This window comes from Syngnathus leptorhynchus, chromosome 4 (assembly GCF_054491065.1).
Source record: "Syngnathus leptorhynchus isolate UIUO chromosome 4, UIUO_Slep, whole genome shotgun sequence".
NCBI lineage: Eukaryota > Metazoa > Chordata > Actinopteri > Syngnathiformes > Syngnathidae > Syngnathus > Syngnathus leptorhynchus.
Genome location: NC_141198.1, coordinates 18,621,623 through 18,640,024, shown reverse-complemented (window position 1 = coordinate 18,640,024; position 18,402 = coordinate 18,621,623). Strand labels below are relative to the sequence as shown.

The window sequence follows — 18,402 nt, the reverse complement described above, 5'->3', positions numbered from 1 at the left end:
GACCAGGTGGCTGGCTATCCCCCTTTTTATTCACATGAATGATGCATTCAATGTTATTTAGATGGGCAGATGAGCAAACCACAAAGGCTTGGGGCTTGTCTCAAACGTGATCAAGTATGCGTCCGTGTGTGTGTGTCTGCGGGGGGGCTGCTAAGCTCTGGTCATGAGCATATGGGACTGGAATAGATTGTTGGACAGAACAAAGGGACAGTCAGAAGGCGCCGAGATTTCTATTGTCCGGGCTTTGCTATCGTTACCCTTGGCCCATCAATCCTTTTTTTTCTTCCTTCCAGCTTTGACGCCCATCAACCCATTGAACACGTCATCTATCAAATCTAGCAAAAGCAATATTAGAACAGATCTCCACGACGGGACATTGAATGCATCAGCTTTTGTCCCATCTGTCACCGTAAATGCAGTGAACAACAACAACTATATGCTAGCTGATTGGCAGCCAACCTAAATCCAGGATTTTGAGGGGTTCTCATAGTGTCTCCATTTCCATTGGCACGCTTTAACTGCACACGTTGTGCCGCATCGAGCCGGGCGGCACCGATGTCGGTTGCGATACCGTATTAGAAACATCGGAAAGTCATCCAATGACATACATAGACACTCAGTGAGATGCACTCATAAAGCCGTTTTATGCAGAGGATAAGGAATATATGCCTGCGAGTAGGGTTATATCTTTGTCGACGTGTGTTGCTCCACCATTTGTATTCATGTATGCGTTCCTTCAAAAAATTGAACATGAATGCTATTTGTTAGAGCGTTTTGTATTGGTGTAAGTGAGGGGTAGAGATCAGAGTAGACGGACTCTGGCCTCCATTCCACGTCAAAAATATCCTGGCTAAAGATAAACTGTCCCCTATCTCCCCCCCCCCCCCCCTCATCATGTGCGGGACTCCCAAGCACTGTTCAGTCACGTCATCTTAAGTCACTTCATCCTCCCCTGGCCATCCTAACCTCTCATCACCCCATCTTCCTTCCTTCCCTCACTCCTCCTCCTCGGCCAGCAGCCTTGGCCTCTTCTCCCTATCCCTCCCTCCTTGTCTCCCCATATATAAAAGCATTTGCTCCACCGTGTGCCCCCTCACTCACTCACACACTCTCAGTGTGTTTGCTGGGAATACAGGGGATTGTCCCGGGCACGCCAGAGGATTATTATCGCGTCTTCTTCACCTCTCTGGGGATTGTAATAAAGGTAGTGTGGTTTTCGTTCAAGTGCACTTAATCCCTGTAATGCATTGAAATGTTTGAGAAGTTGTGCTACGTTAGTTGGGTCCTCAAAAATTTTAAAAATGTCGGGCATTTCTGAAATGAAGTGGAATCAGTTTGGATGTTTATGGCTTGTCGCTGGGGGCGTCACTGGTCATTTCTTTCTGTATAAATTCAGTTGCAGGATTAAGTTTGTTTTATACTTGATTGTTTTATAGTCATCAATTATCATTCATTTATTTGTATGTCAGTATTGATTTTTTTTTTAAATCATTTGAGTTGAATGTGAAGTGAAATTATGAATATTAGATTATTTGTGTATTTCTTTTGTATTAATTATAAATATGAATTTTTCCGTATTTAAAAAAAAGAAAAAAGTTGGTGAGATGGTTTTTACACCCCCCAATATTTGTCACTTTATTTTTCTGTAGCGCTTCCCTCCAGCACAAAGAAACCATGAGCAGCCACTATAACGTCACGCTCTCTGGCCCGGCCCCCTGGGGCTTTAGGCTGCAAGGCGGAAAAGACTTCAACTTGCCCCTCACCATCTCCAGGGTAAGACAAAAGCGGGTATTTTCCATGAAGGCGGTTGGTTCGTTAAGTCTGAACAACAAGAACCACAAAGTACTCAAATCATAAAGGCCAGATTGCTCTGAAAATGGAAAAGTGGGACTTAAGAAAGAGCAGCTCCATTAAAGTCCTTCCCAACAGCACAGGCATCAACAAAATCCCTCCAAGTCATAAAGGCTAGACGACAAGTGGCTAAAACTAGAATAAAACAAGCGGGCATTCACAGCGGGACTCAATGATTGGGTTGTGGAGCTAAAACGCAGACATATGAACACACGGCGTGCTTGTTCATAGTACGTCGTTTATGTCAATACTTTGAGCGTTGTTGGAAGTTTGTGGGTGAAAATTGGCTTTACGGTTTACAATATTCTCAAGAGGCATGTTGGAGCCAACATCTGGAAGATATAATGGATCCTTTCAAGTGTTTCGAATAAAGAAGTCAATATGTACGATATATATATATATATTTTTAAATGATTTTAAAGCCTGCTTTTAAATATTTCATGTGAAATCTTTTTTTTTTTTTTTTTTTTTTGGGGAAGGGGTTTAATTATTGCATTTTTTTTTAGCAGGCTTGTAGAGCACCGTTTCTTTTTTCACAGTGTCACTTCCTTTTCTGGAAAGCTGGTATTGTTCATAACACCTCATTGGATTTGACCCCTCCAGAAATGTTCTCTGTGTAGCTCTTTCCACATGCCGAATGACTTGGCACACTCGTGTAAATCTCTTAAGACTAGTTTTTGGATGACCCATAATTAGAAAAAAAATGGAACAGAGACAAATTCAATGATTGTTCTAATTGTGGGCTGTTTTGAGTTGAAGTCACTTCCTATTTATTGTCAGTGAATGTGTGAGTGATTTCATGTGCACGTGTTGGGAAAATGTGACAAGAAATGCTGGGCATCAAGGCTAATCCCGGTATCTTTTTTAGCCGTGCCCGAGCGTCTCGTCATGTCTTTACATATAGCGAATGCAGCGTATACGCTATACGTGAGATCATATTGCACAAGGGTGCAGAAAAGCTACAATTTCAACCATCAAATGGATTCATTGCAAGGAGGGGAGACGTTAGTGTCACTAAAGTGTGTGTGCGTGTGTGGTCTGTTTTTATTGTGTTCAAAGAAACAAATGAGCTCACTGCCACTTGAGACCCTCTGGGACCCTAACAAATGCCAGAGCCACGTAAACGCTGATAATAGACATCAAAGGCCATCTCGGAGACCGAATCAACGATTTTTCTTTTTCGCTTTGGGCTTGGAGTGATTGCAGTTCTTTGTTGTGGTAGACAAGTACAGACTTAACACACAGGGTGTAACATCCTACACATATCACTGTCTGCTGATAAGAAAGTCGTCTGCTTTCTATGACCACGTGCTAACTAAGGCATTCTTGCATGTGGCACCCGTGTGAAGTACAAATCAAGTGAAATGCCATCCTTCCTTCCAAGGCCCACCAGCACGCTGGCTGGCTGGCTGGCTGGCTGGCTGGCTGGCTGGCTGGCTGGCTGGCTGGCTTGTGTAAAAACATCATAACCTGGACTCATTTTCAATATGGATAAACAGAACAGCGCAAGGCAACCATTGAAGGCATGGTGAAGCCAGACTTACATGGTGTTTGCTTTGTTTTTGCATCCCGCCTCATAAATCCAGCAACACCTTTTTCACAGGCCTCCCTTAAAGGGTGGAATGGCTCAATGGCTATTCAGCTGGTGATGGGAAAAAAAAAAAAAAAAGAGATCCCAAAGACCCTTTATTTCATTTCTGCCAACTTTGAAAGGGCAAAAGTCACACTGTAAACGACTGACGCTGATTTCATTTGTTCAGCTCAACGATGGCAGCAAAGCGGCCAAAGCCGGCATCGCTATCGGAGACACGGTTCTGTCCGTCGACGGCGTTGCCACCGAGGGGATGAACCACCTGGAGGCCCAGAACAAGATCAAGAACTGCACAGGCGACCTCAGCCTCACCCTACAGAAGTAAGTCTTTCGGCTTGGGCCTCTGACCAGCAATTGTAGCCATTTATTGATTACAATGTAAGAACGGCATCCCCCAAACTGTGAGAAAATCATTCCAAGAAAAACATTTCTTGAAAATCTGAAATGTAAACTTGCTGATCAATCAAAACATACGTTTGACTGAGCGTTTGAAAAATGAGCTGTCATTGATCAAACAGAGTCTTCGATGTGGTGGTCCCAGTATGGCTTTTATGAAGTGTGTGTGATCAAACAGTCTGATTGGGGACAGATGGATGGATTTTTTTCGTTAGAGTCGCTCGGCACCGACAGACGAGATGTTCTGTGTATTCCGACGCGGTCGTACATAACATACAAACATCTGGACTCGGAAGGAAAAAGGTCCGTTTCTATCGGTTTTGTCACTTTTCAGCGTTGCCCGAGCTTTTCCATGGGATCAAGCCGGCAAAGGTCACAATAAGAACGATTCCGGCTTCTTTCAAAATACAAAAAACTTTCAATTTCCTTCCTGTACAATCCCTCGTTGCACAAAAGATGTTTGAACAGACTCATTCTGCTCATTTAATCAACTCAAAGAATGGCAAAAATCAGAAAATGCACAAATACCAACGGCCACATTGATGCTCTTCCAAATGTCAGGCGACAGGTGGTGCTAAGTTTAGCACACTACTAAGTCCTAATGATTTTTCCATTCTCCCCCTTATTGTTCTTTTCAATTGAATTTGCTGAGATACTTGGAGCGAGGGCAGCTGCCCGCACCTATCTTGTTACACATGTGGCGCACATATGTCTGCAAAGGTTCATTTTACTAGCACTGTTTACTAACTTCAGGTTCCTCTGGTCTAGTTGCTTAGCTATTCTTTCAAGGCCAACTCAATGTTGGGCTATCTTGTGTTTTACCCTTGAGTCACATTAGAAATATTTTCCATAAAAGACATTCCGGGCACCAATTAAAGACATGAATTAATATCCAGTAATTGTTACAAGGATTTGTTAGCAAGTGCTTTCCGAGTCCAGTTGGTATTGTGAACTCACAACATTCCAACCGGCAGCTTAATTGGGCTTACAAAAAAACGTTGTTTTTTTTTAACAACACAGGAAGTTCTTTTAATGTCAACATGTGCAGAGTTTCATGTTATTTGGTGCTACGGCCTTTCCAAAAAAAAAAAAAAAGAAGCCTAATTAACCTGAAGCTCCTTGGGCTACAAGAAGACATGCTTGGGTAAACAAGATATTTTTGTGCTGAACCTTTGTGATGTTGTTTTTATTTGAGATCTTCCCCGTTGAAAGGAGCTCCGAGCACGTCGTTGCTGCGTTGTTCTTCCCAGTCCAATGCATCAACGCTGGCTGGACTTGTCACATGTGGAAAGCCATAATGAGTCATGGATAAACACAATCTGATTTTTCAGATTTACACTCTTCTCGCACTGGCGTGGCTTTACAGGCCTTGCGTACGAGTCAGCGCTAAGATCACGTCTCAGCACTCGTCTCCAAAATACCCTTTGGGATCGTTTCAAGTTACACTTTTGCAATGGTAGCATGTAACAAAGTGGTCCAATCAGATTTTTTGATTGATTAAGATCTTGGGGATGAACTACAAAACATTCTCCAAGCATGGGCTTGAGTTTTGGTTGGAATGATGAATGGTCTGAAAACCACCAGCTTCTGTCTGGCATGCGCATTTTATTCCATTCTAATCCACACACAAAACCCCCCTCGTAAAAATCAGGGATATCTTTTCACTTTCAAGACCATTAGCTAACTTAGCGGTTTTAGCGCAATCATTTTGCACCGATAGCATAAAAGTCAAATGACACTCTGTACTTCTAGAATTCCAAACACTACAACAGTTGTGATTCAACTCCAGACCTTTGTGTTGGAACATTGTGAACTTTGTATCCCCCCAAAAATAAGCTTCAGTTAAATACACCTTTTCTATATGCATGATGCCCAAAATCTGTCTGAAGTCATTTATTATTGCTTCCTACTTCATTTCATTCCTCAAGATCTCCCGCTATGGTAAGAAATTGAAAGTTCAAAGTACATTGCAGATAAGGTTTTGATGCACCAGAATACTTCAGAACGTGAATGAATGCTCATGAAGTCATGAACGTGTGCGTGCGTGCGTGCGTGCGTGCGGCTCTCAGACAGCTGCTTGAGTTATTTTGGAGTTCAGAAAGTTGGCATGGAGTGGTCCCCAGCGAGGGCTTGTGTTTGGGAAGTTGATGTCGGGCTGGGGTGTGTGCTTTCATTTCTAGTTGACATTGCCTTCTCAGAATAGCCGCCCGCGGCTGTAAGATTTGTATTTGAAGTCCCAAGTTGCTCTGTCCTGCGTATGAGGAGGCACGTGCGCTGGACATGCATGTTGCTTATGGCTTCCATTGTCAATCTCCGCGTAGCTAAAGATGAGTACGATGGATTGGGATCTTCCCGAGTCACTTGGTGTATAGCGGCGAGAAGGCCGTTGCAGCTGCCGTGGTCACTTAGCCCTCCCTCCCTCCCTCCCTCACCGTGCCAGTGATGTTCCACGGCCAAAGCTCCTCACCTGTCTGCGTCCTTCACCCTCAGGCCTCGGCCAAAGATCATCCAAAAGCCGTCGCTTTTGGCCAGGCTCTTCCGTGGTATTTGCCAGGACGCTCCTAATACGGGTCGCCACATTTAGACACACCTGCCGCCGCCCGTCTTTTGCTAAGGGCTCCTTTTTGCAAACAAGTGCTAGGCATAGAACAGCAACAAATAGGGTGTCATCAGTATGTGTTATTGATGTAGGCAGGGGATCTTCTTTGCCTCTTCTCATTTCTAATTCCAGGAAACTGGAATTCATTCACAACTGCTAAGTAATGACTAGAAATGAGTTTTGGGCTGTCACCTTGAACCGGGCTGACACGTTGAGGCTTCATTTCAAAGCAAATACTCTTCTAATGATAGCTTTCAAATCAATCGTAATCAACACACACTTGCGTTTGCACAATCCTCCAGATGAGTTAAGATCGATTCATTCAAAGAGAAATACACGGTCATTCCATTCATTACTCCTTCAGCATGGATCAAAGGTGTCATATTCAGAGGGGAGGGGGCGGGGTTAATGACACTCTACCGATGTTATCAATATCTGCAACTCACACGAGGCCACTTGTTGTCTAGGAACTTTGCGTTGTGTTCTTCCATGTCAGCGTGCTAGAAACCATTGGCACCAATCAAATATCAAATGTTGTAAAGTGTTGAAATCTTGACAACACGGGCCGGCCGCCAATCCGATATTTCTTTTTATGAGGTGATATTTTTGGTCCAATTCAATTTCAGCATAGAAATGCTTGGATTTGATTTCATCAATCAGAATGCATGGAACATTTCATCACCAAGCTGCTGAATTGCACAACGCATTCTGCGTACGTGACGCACCACCAAAACATCCACAAGTATGCCAATGCTAATCTGGCCTAAATCACAAGCAGTCTCAAAGGGTCGACAAACAAATGGATGGACAATTATCCCCTGATCTTCAGCTCCTTGTCCTAATCACAACATATCACAAAAGCTTGACTAAAGTTGTGTAACTCCAATCACCCATCTATTGATACGCATATCTCCTCTTTCATGGAAAGCCGTCTATGCTGTACGTATTTGCTGTCGTTTCCACATTTAGCGTCGATGGAATACAGCAACTTGAGCTCTTGTGTGGAGCCAGCCGATGGTCTCATTAAATCCACTTGGATGGCGCTTCAAGCATTTGGATGTTCTCATGCACTTTGCCCCCTCCCTCCCTCCCTCCCTCCCTCCCTCCCTCCCTCCCCCAATTAATACTTCCCCTTACTGGGCCCCCCCGCCCGGCACGTAATGAGTTAGCCTTCAAGGCAGGCAGGCAGGCAGGCAGGGATTGCTATTCTTACCTCCTCCTGCACGGAACTCTCTCTAAAAGCAGAAAGCCAAAAAATCAACCAAATCCAAATCCTCGACGGACCATGATATCTGCATTTTTGTCTCCTGTCGGTCCGTCTTTGGCTGGGACGTTCCCAAAAGCAGCTTTGAAGGTTTTGAGCCCATTTGGAGCTAACTCCATCCACATGGTGTTCAGGCAGCTGTGCCGCCTGCCTGGTCCGTACGCTTCGAGCCGCCTTTATCGTGGAGCCACAAATTCAAATTCGGCCGCCCGAGCACACGTGGCAAGGATTGGCCGGCCCTGCTGGCATCCTCTCTTCATCACGTTGCTCTGTCTGCTTCAAATGATGGTACCTTTACTCACCTTAGCATCCGATCCAAATAGCCTTTGACACCAAACAATATGGGTCATTTTCTTACACTGCTGTGTCCTCTTGCTCGCCTCCTAAATATCCCCGCTATCTCACTTCATTCAAATGATGAAGTGCCACTGCACTGACTGCCATCCCAACAGACGTCGAATTCCCCTTCTTCTAGAACACAAGCTCGAATGACTTGACAGTCTTGAAGGATTCATTGCAGTGGCCCATACCTTGGTCCATATTTCTTTCCATTGGGTGGTCTGAATGTCACGCCTGTCAGCGTGCACTCGCACGTTTGCGCTACGGGCAAACATTCCAGCTGGTCAAATATCTGTCAGGGCCCATTGTTTGAGAAGCCCATAGCTTGATCCGCTGTGTGTTTGCCATTTGTATCCTTTTACTTGCAATGAAACTTCTCCAATTTGGAAAACGCGCCAAATCGGCTGTAATAAGAGGAATATGGACGTGCGTCCGAGTTTCCAGAAAGTGCTTATCATGCTGAAATAACGGACGTTTCTGGAAGGGAGGGCTCGCTCTCCTCTCCTCTTCGGTGAGCTCAAAGTAATCTTCCATCAGGTCGATCGACCTATACAGATTGAACCTGAGTTCAAACTTACTTTGGGGTTTTTCCCCAAGTTACGAGCAATTCGAGTCGTGTCATTGTCACCGGTGTCAAGTATTTCAAATAGGAAATGAGAAGGAGCTGGCTGAAATGAGCGGCTGGATGTGATTGGTGTCATTTTGAAATGCTAATTTGATTTGAATGAAATAAACGACTGGCCATAAATGTGCCTTGACTTGAAGGTGACCTTTAGGGAAGAGCATGTGGCCTTAAGTGGTGAGTAGAGGGAGGCCGGGAGGGAGAGAGGCCTTCCTCAGCTAAAAATAGTAGCTGCTTTTAAAGTGCGCATATTGTACATTGGGAAGGCAACTCCTGCTGTTCCAATTGAAATGACGTCCGTTTTCTATCTTTTCAGAGTGGCCAAGCCCCCTCCGGTGGCACCCAAGGTACGATCACAATATTGATCACAAAACAATTGCTAACCAAGGCTACACGCTAGGTGATATTCAGTCCAAATGAAAGAAGATTTCCTCAAACGCTCGCCATCTTTACAATCGTCAACCAAGACAAATCAAATGAAATGAATTCAACGTAGACTTTTGAAAAGTGGACCAGCTGAGCCCATATCAACTCATTTGCTAACCAAAACAGCAGCACCAAATGACTTCAAGTCTCTCAGGTTATCAACTGAGATGACGTGAGAAGTGCCTTTTGTTTTTTTAAACGCACCCCTGAGAATTTGGTCGAAAGGAAATGATTCACCTGGCCTGTCTGTCAGTCATCCTATGGCCGCTTGTGAAATGGTTTTTACTTGCGTGAGTGGATTGCATGGACATTACTCACACCTTGCGAAATGACGTTAGTTATGCCGATGTGGGCCATTTTCTACAAACGGAAAGTAACGGGGCCACCCTGGCACGCTCCTGAATAGATTTCAAATTGGCCAGCCAGAGATGCCGCAAGTTGGCAGCAGACAAGCACTCCCAATCCCCCCCCCCCCCAGTGGTGCTACAGTAGCCTTTTTTAAAGAGGCTTCGGCGTGTATGCTGTGACGTTTGCCTTTGCATGCCAGGTGAACAGATGTGACATCATAAAACCCGTGGCCATCGCACATCCCCCCTCCCCGCCCGACAAGCCCCCCAGACCCTCAGACGTTTCCTCCTCGGCCGCCTTCGTCCCGTCGCCGTCTTCCGCCTTCACCCCTCTTTCCTCGTCCCCCGTGGGCTCGCCCCGGTCGCCCATCCACCTCTACTCCGCCGAGAACGCCTGTGAGGTGGCCGTGGGGCAAAGGCGGGGCCTAATTGACAATCAGGGCGGACGAGTCGTGAACGGGTGAGTGGTGAGAATAGAAAATCGGGAGGGCTCGCTCGTGTGTGGAAAATTCCTTCTTCAGAGCCGATCCAAGAAGCGAGCTTTTAATATTCATGGATTCTTTTTATAGGAAGGAATAATAATAATACATTGGATTTATATAATAGCACTTTTCTATTGGCTATTTACTGTCACCCTTGTGGTCATCAGCGACCGCCATGGCTGCTTAGCGGGCTTGGGTCGGCTCAGCGTGTCGTTTGCTTGCTGCCTGTTGAGAACGGTTTTGAATTTCCTCTCGTACTATTTTTGCCCCCTTTCATTCTGTTTTCCTCCCCCCACCCCCCCACCCCTTCTTTGCAGACGACAGCAGCTTCCCTGGTCACAAAGTTAGTTTCTGATGCATGGATGACTTGATTTATTGAAATTTTTTTTTTACTGTACTGAAACACCTTATTTGAGGAACGGGACTAAAAGTCACGAGTGAGTTTCTAACATTGAATGAACATATATGTACATGAACTACGTATAGCCGCATAGCGTTGACGCTAATAGCATGTTGATGACAGGACTGTGATTCCACAAAGAAATGAAAAAGTCAACAAAAACACGGAAAGGTCATGACTCGAAAGAGCAGCACACACAGAAAAAGCTTCGTTTTTGTTTGGTCATCCCACGGCATGAACATGCAGTCCTAGCGAATGTAACTTCCTGTGTGATTTTCATGATTTGGCTCCCTCTAGTGGTCATTTATTTTTCTACCTCACTTCTTTTCCTCTTCTTGATCTCCCTCTAGTGGACCTCAAAGTACTTTAAGGTAAGTCTTTCCGCACGGCCTCCTCCATGTCAAATTTTGTATTTGTGTCAAGGTGGAAAATGTAGTCTTTGCTTTTCTTTTTTTCTTAAGAAAAGCCCAGCCACCCAGGTAATAAATAATCTTCATGCCGTCCTTCATCAAACGTGGAAGCATTTCATTCCATCCCTAACAGCGTGTGCCCAAAAAGAATGGGTTGTCCCGGTTGACGTTGACCTTTGCCCTCCTCGCATGGCAGGCCTCCCCGCCGACACGTCGTGGACACCGACATCCAATTCTACCACGTGCCGTCTCACGCCGGCGCCAGCCGGAAGCGCATCATGGAGGACACGGAGGACTGGCGCCCGCGCACCGGTACCACCCAGTCCAGATCCTTCAGGATTCTGGCTCAGATTACAGGCACCGAGAACTGTACGTAACCGTTGTTACTTTGAATTAGGAGTTGAAATCATTCCTTGAAATTGGGGGGGGGGGGTTAAAAGGGGAAAATTAATAAGTATACAAAAAAGAAATAAATACATGCTACTGCTGCTATTACTTCTAATAATGCTACTTAACATCATCATCATGGTAGCAGTGATGCCACTTTGTTCTTCCTTTTGAAGTAGCTCAAGAAGAAGAAGCAGAGACAGCCAAGAAGACAAAGTAAGTGCTTGCCATTGAACTTTACTGACAACTGACTACTAAGGCTTGTGGTTGTTATTGTCTCACACATTTACTAAAACGGTAGACCTACGTTTTGGTTACTAAGCTGGTTCTTACGTTAGTATTGACGTGGAATGCTATTGAACTAAAAGTAGAGGCTTGGCGTGATTTGTGGTGCCAATCAGACAGAGCCTTCCTGGCATTTGTCGTTGAAAGGCTGGTTGTGAGCCAGCCGCACGGCGCCTTAACCTGAGATGGCCGACTCTGCTGTGTTGTCCCGCTCGTGTTTGCTTTGATTGTTGACTCTCAAAGAAGGCAAAACATGCCATTCAAATGAGATATGAACACAGCCTGGCTGTTGTCGTGCCGTGCCGTGCCGTGCCGTGCCGTGTTTTTGTGGTCCTCACCTGAAAGCCGCTTATCCTGAACCTTTGTTCTCTTCTGTCCCTCCCTCCTGGACGGCAGAGTGAACAAGGCCACCACGCGTTTGGTGATCGGCCCAAAGTACGGCGAGCTGAGAGACTGGCACCACGGCGTGTCCGCTCGTACCCTGAACGTCCAGTAGATTTGTGTCAATGCGTATCTTTATGGATACACTGTTTGTGTGAGTATCTGTGCACGGGTGTGATTGACTGCTGGAGTGGCTTGACTTGATGGCACAGTAGGACAGGACCTTTTAGCGGAACCACAGCTACAGCGCATACCCAGGGTCGAAGCCATTAGTCGGCCGCTCCACGAGTCCACCGACGGCGGCTGTCTTCACCCGTCCGTCGGCGCCGGTCCATTGCCGTTAGCTGTGCGCTGTCATCCATTCAGTGACTTTGCCTCGACTTTCATCACATTGTAGTCGCCGACAAAAAAATGGATCCCTAGTACATCTGTATACACTACATGCTTACAGTCATTGTTTTCAACAAGCTGCGGGAGTTTTAGTTGGTCAAGTTTTAGTTGGTGTAAGCCATGGACAAAAGTATTGGAACATCAGCCTGTTACAACTACAACCGTTGAAAAAAACAACAACAACAACAACAACCTGATGCCGATACAGCGGAAACTCCAAAGTGGACCACACCGATCCGATGCTAGTTGACTTGCAGGTTAATTTCAAAACACATTTTCCAACTTTTGTCCGTAGACTGCAGGTTTAATTGTTGTTCAAGCAAGCAGTTTTCAGTGGTCGTCTCCAAGGACGTGTATATAAGTGCACGTGCTTCCGCGTGGGAGTCCGAAAGAGCGACATTGAGTGGTCTAAAAACCGATGACAATGAAAGTAAAAATGTCGCCCTTGTTTTAGACTTGATGACAAAGCGGAGTGACTGTGTGAATGTTCTCCTCATACTTTAAAAAGGCTTTTGCTATGAAAAATATTCCTCCTCCTGTGTATGTTTACTTTTGGCAAATTTGAAGTGGTATCATTTTATCTTCATGCTAATAAAGCTGCTGCGTATCCTTGTTCATGTTCTTGTGCTCTTTCCCCTTCATGTTGGCGTTACTTCAGTACTTATTTACCACCACCGGATGGATGGATGGATGGATGGATGGATGGATGGATGGATGGATGGATGGATGGATGGATGGATGGATGGATGGATGGATGGATGGATGGATGGATGGATGGGTCCTAAAAACACCAAAGTGTCCCCCGATTGTACTTGTCTCATGACTGCTTTCATTCTGTGAGAGTCCAACAGCAGTGGCGGGCGCTCGCTCATAAAAGGAAGGCATGGCTTTTGTTTGAACAGCCAACAAATGGAGGGAGCATTAAGATGACTGACGTTGCAACGTTCAGCGTTCAGGCAGGCAGATGCTCTTAACATTCAAGCGTCACCGCCCGCTTCACTGTGTGTAGACAAGGCATCCATGACATTCCTAGGAGCCTGCCTAGGAGCCAGGGAGTGAAGCAAAAGCTCAGTCTTCAAAGTTGTCTCTGGGTGTCGACACATGTCTCCTGGTGCCAAGTTCATGGAAATACATTTGCTGCTCTGAAACCACGCTGACACCCAAAGCCTTGAAATGATCGAGAGAGGCAGGCAATTTCTGCCCTACTTCACGTAGGAGAGTAACATATTGTCCGAATTAAGCGTTTACTGCGCAGCGCTACTTGGACGTACCACCCAGCTTGTGACTCAATTGATTTGGATTGAAATGTAGTATGTGGCCCAAAACGCATTGATTTGTCATATTTTTTTTTCTTTTAATCAACAAATATAGCAACACCGTGTTGCAAAATATAATAAGAGATCTAGAGAGCATTAGAAGTTCAAAAATAATTCCCTCTGTCTGTGTAAGGGAGAGAGGGGAATCACATTTCTACTGGACTAACCCAACTGATTGAATTGATTGAAGATATTGAAGAGTATTATACTGCTGGCCAAGCCAAAACAGCGCTGATAAAATCACACATGCCCTCCTTCCTCTCGTTTCTTCTTCTTCTTCTTGTTGTGTAAGCTTTGGCGAATAGGCTTATGCTATATCCAGATGGGTCGCTAATGAACGTAAACAGTGGGGGCTCTCTTACTTCATCAACCAATCAGTCGAGCGGAAAGGGATAATTGCCGGAGACACTGGAGAGTAGTCAAGTCAAGTTGATTTGGATAGGCCTAAATCACAATGTGCAGTCTCAAAGGGCTTCAAGTAGAGAATTAACGACCCACCCACCCGCGGGCGGGCGGCGTCATTGTCGCTCATGAACGAGAGGCCGGCCGGCCGGCCGGGTGAGCCTCAGGTGTTTTCGCTCGTGATTAGCGATAAATGCGGTACAAATGTTGTTAGCACGACGGTACCATGTTGAACATTAATTACTACAGGAGCACGGAATGTTTCAAAAGAAAAATCTGACTTTATGCTAGTTAGTCGCTAGCAGTTAGCATTCACGTGTACAAGTCGCACATTCCGACCGTTGCTTTAAAGTGATCATATTTTCAATTTGGACCAATCTGTGGGAAATGATCCAATCTCTGAAAGAAGATGCGACCCACCCCTAAAACAAATTCGCATACTGGGATACGGACCCGGACCCCCTGTACGCTAGACCACATGGGATACAGGTTGAGCGCATGGGGAACAAGTCTAACTCTTGGTGCTCCGTCTTCGTCACCTCAGCGCTGACTAGCGAGCGCTACACTGAAGGCACGCGACTCTAAATTCCCCGGGGGCCTCTTCCTGTAGCATACGACAACTGAATGGATTGAAGCCGAGACGGCGGAACTATCACCATGTTGGTAGACTGGCATCTGGCCTAGATTCAAGATTCAAGAAGAATTGATTTGCCATGTTTGAGCGTGCCAAACAAGGAATTGGACTTGGTTACATCACAGTCTCTGTTCAACATTTAGGTGACTAACAACACTGAAAATGACAACTGACAATATTCTCAGCCATCCCCTGATCTTAAATCTAATCTCCGACTAGGGGAAGTGAGAAACCTTGAGAAGAGACCACAGATGGGAGGGAGGGTCCTACTAGCACAGATGGGAGGGTCCTAGATGCTTGTCAATGACTCTCACGCGACCGGTTCCACTCCAAATCCTGGCTCTACGTGTGTGTTATGTTATATAACGGGCTGGTATCGCAAAGGCTTGGCGACCGAGCGGTCCAAGTAGGAAGTCGACTGAGCGCTGCGTTGTTGTTTTGGGCAGGACCATATTTGTCTCTGCTCTGTCAGCGAGTAGGTGGTCTGGGCTCTGTCTTGCTCGTATTCCACCAAGGGCACCCAAGAGACAGTGCGTGTGCCAGCATGAAAAGTCAACACACACACACGAGTCTGAATAAATGATGTTTCATTTTGACATCTTCATCAAAATCGACTTTTTTCATGATTACCTGGGTGGCGCTTACGAGTCTGGCTTTGAAGAAAATACTCCAAAAACAGACACACATATTTCTCAATAGAATCTTTGCTCTTTATCAAATATAAAACACACTTGAATATTGATTTCCTAAAATTTCTATCGTCAATGAGTTACTTTGCTTTATGCAGTGAAGAGTGTGAGCCCAACAGCCACGAGTGTGCTACTGTCAAGACCATGAGCAAATCACCTGCAACGGCTCAAGGTAACACACTTTTTGTGTGTGTGTGTGTGTGTGTGTGTGTGTGTGTGTGTGTGTGTGTGTACGTTGTGTCGATTCAAGTGGAAAAATTGACTTTCTTTACGATGCCTGTGCACATGTTTAGCCAGGTGTGTCTTTTGTTGCTGCTCTGTGTCTGTGTGTGTGTGTGTGTGTCTTTTCAATGACCGATGTGGAAAATCCACGGTTGTGACAAGGCTGCCTTGCCGAGACCTGCTGGGTGTGCAGACGCAAAGGCCAAAGGTCAAACAACTTGCTCACCTAGGAGGAAGTCACACACACACACACACGCGCACACACACATTTGGTACCTGCACAGTGTATCATTTTAAGAATAGTCAACTTATTGTAGTGAGCCATGTTTATTCTCAGCAGGCGTGAGTCCAAAATGTGCTTTCATCACAGCCTCCTTTGGCGTAAAGTCCGACGGCAGCGCAGCCAGGTGTCCCGCTCCCGCTCGCCCGGTACCTCGGGTCCACCCGAAAGACGAGGACTCGCTGGTGCAAATGGCGGAACACTACCCTGCCGGGACTCGCACGCCCATGTGTGGCCACTGCGATAAGGTCATCCGGTAAGGGACAATTCTTCTTCTTCTTCCACGACAGTGGAACATAGTCTAGTTTTCCATGCTTCAAACCCCTTTTGTCATGTTTTCTTCTTGTTTCAGGGGACCGTTTTTGGTAGCAATGGGCAAATCGTGGCACAAAGAAGAATTCAATTGTGTCCACTGCACCACATCGCTGGCCGACATGGGCTTTGTGGAAGAGCGAGGCCACGTTTACTGCGAACACTGCTACGAAGACTTTTTTGCGCCCACGTGTAGCCGCTGCCAGGCCAAGATCTTGGGGGTGGGTGAGCGTCCTCAGAATAATAGCTTATCATATTTGATCGTGTACAAACATGATTTTTCTAAAATCCACTTTCAAGCTGAAAGAATGACACTTTGAAGGCTTCAGTGTGATTTTTCACTGATATTCATCCATCGTCACGTGTTCCAAAGTTGTCCAGGGCCTCCAATCCCCTACCAAAGTTTAGAGCGTCTCATGAACCTGTTTTCTCGCCCTCTTGCCACCAATTTAGTGTGACCCGAGCCAGCTTTCCCATTGATTCCATTGACACTTTTCAGGGTGGGGAATGTCATGAGCTCCCAGAAGAAGAGCAAGAAGAACAAAAACCGCAGTCGTAATAGTACAAGTGTGACTGACGTTTGAATTTGGCTCCAGCTGTGTCCAAAAAGCTTTTCTTTGGTATGACGACGGTGTTTTTAGCTAAGCTCTTTGTTTTGGTGTCCAGGAGGTGATCAACGCTCTCAAGCAGACGTGGCACGTCCACTGCTTCCTGTGCGCTTCCTGTCAACAGCCAATCGGAAATGACACCTTCCACCTGGAGGATGGCGAGCCTTACTGCCAGCAAGGTGAGAGAGATTGTCTTTTGGTCGCTCAGTGGACTTTTCCAAATTCTGTCCTTTTGTGTTGTCTGTCCTAGACTTCTACAGTTTGTTTGGCACGGGCTGCCATGGTTGCGAGTTTCCCATCGAGGCAGGAGACAAGTTCCTGGAGGCGCTGGGCTACACGTGGCACGACAACTGCTTTGTGTGCGCTGTAAGTGCAATGGACTCATGCCTTTTCCACTTCAGATTCTCGACATGATGTCTTTTCTCTTCTTCTTATGCCCACAGGTATGTTCCGTCACTTTGGAGGGACAGACTTTCTTTTCCAAGAAAGACAAACCTCTGTGCAAAAAACATGCACAAACACTGAAAATATAGCTGAGGCAATGATGGCTTCTTTAGAAAGAAGCGTTTGTGTGTTTCTTTGCCGAAGAGTTGAACAACTATGTATTTGATCATATAGACAATTGACATTATGACGTACAATTTCTTTGACATATATTTTCACCAAAATGTGTGTAAGGTAATAAAAACCTCATCTGCAGTTGAATAATGGTGGAAATTGCAATGATTGATTTAAACACAGCAGTGATACATTTTCACATGATGCAATCACATTTCATTCATCGTATATATTTTGTTGTACTCTTGAATGATTGATTTAAACACAGCAGTGATACATTTTCACACGATGCAATAACATTTCATTCATCGTACATATTTTTTGCTTTTATCCACATTTTAACATGATCTCCAATTCTTTCTTTTTAATAACGAGAAGGTGGTGAAATACTGCGAATAAGTGCACATATATGCATTATTTGATACAGTTGAGCCTGCCTTTATTTATTTATTTATTTATTTATTTATTTATGTATTTATTTGTTTGTTTGTTTGTTTGTTTGTTTGTTTGTTTGTTTGTTTGTTTTCGTCTTGGTGATCAAACGGACGAGCGCATCTCATCTCGGTGGTCTGGGGAGACCTCTAGCGGTTGATGTGAGAAATATGATGAATGGCGGACGGCCGACGGACGTTTCAAACGTTTCAGCGTCAGTCAGCACATTCTGCACGTAACACTCCCAATACTCATCATCATTAGGAACAATCCTTTCTTGCAGCCCTGTGCTATAATAGATCATGACTTCTATGATCTCATTGGAATTCATCAATGAATACAACAGATATTTCTGATCTTTCATCGGTATTCATATTATTGATACATATTATGAATAATTATTTCTCCCAGCCCTTTATACAATAGATAGTTCTTAGCGCCTCTATTCTAAAAATATTTCTTCTAGTTTTTTTTCATCTAAATATAATCATTAAAAAGGACATACATTGTAATGAAATGATAAATGATCAATAATCATGATCATGGAACAATAATAATTTCTTACAAGCCTTTCTAAATAACTATTTCTTCATGAACAAAAATGTCTCCTGAATTAGATGATCAAAAAGCTCATCAAAGAGACATCAATAAACACACCAATCCATATGAGGATTTATTTAATTTACGAGCAAAGATGATTTGTCTTTGCGATTTATTTTGCCAGCCTTATCTTTCACCATCGGGACGATATTGACTTGATTAAATTGGCTCCAATCGAA

General features: G+C 44.9%; 1 protein-coding gene across 6 annotated transcripts; it reads left to right on the top strand.

Annotated features, from left to right (window-relative positions):
• Nucleotides 1-1,089: 1,089 nt before the first annotated feature.
• LOC147058671 (PDZ and LIM domain protein 5-like) lies at nt 1,090-17,296 on the top strand. 6 transcript variants are annotated; one of them, XM_085910674.1, is made up of 15 exons: nt 1,090-1,204; nt 1,650-1,773; nt 3,612-3,763; nt 8,979-9,009; nt 10,235-10,260; nt 10,668-10,688; nt 10,779-10,796; nt 10,924-11,096; nt 11,294-11,330; nt 15,310-15,383; nt 15,804-15,969; nt 16,066-16,246; nt 16,692-16,812; nt 16,884-16,999; nt 17,077-17,296. In XM_085910674.1, exons 2-15 carry the CDS (start codon nt 1,675-1,677, stop codon nt 17,164-17,166), a joined length of 1,305 nt encoding a protein of 434 aa, XP_085766800.1. In that variant the 5' UTR covers nt 1,090-1,204; nt 1,650-1,674; the 3' UTR covers nt 17,167-17,296. The 6 variants fall into 6 exon arrangements, with proteins under 6 accessions (XP_085766800.1, XP_085766798.1, XP_085766799.1 ...); XM_085910672.1 differs by having other exon boundaries at nt 15,774-15,969; XM_085910673.1 differs by having other exon boundaries at nt 11,291-11,330.
• Nucleotides 17,297-18,402: the final 1,106 nt, after the last annotated feature.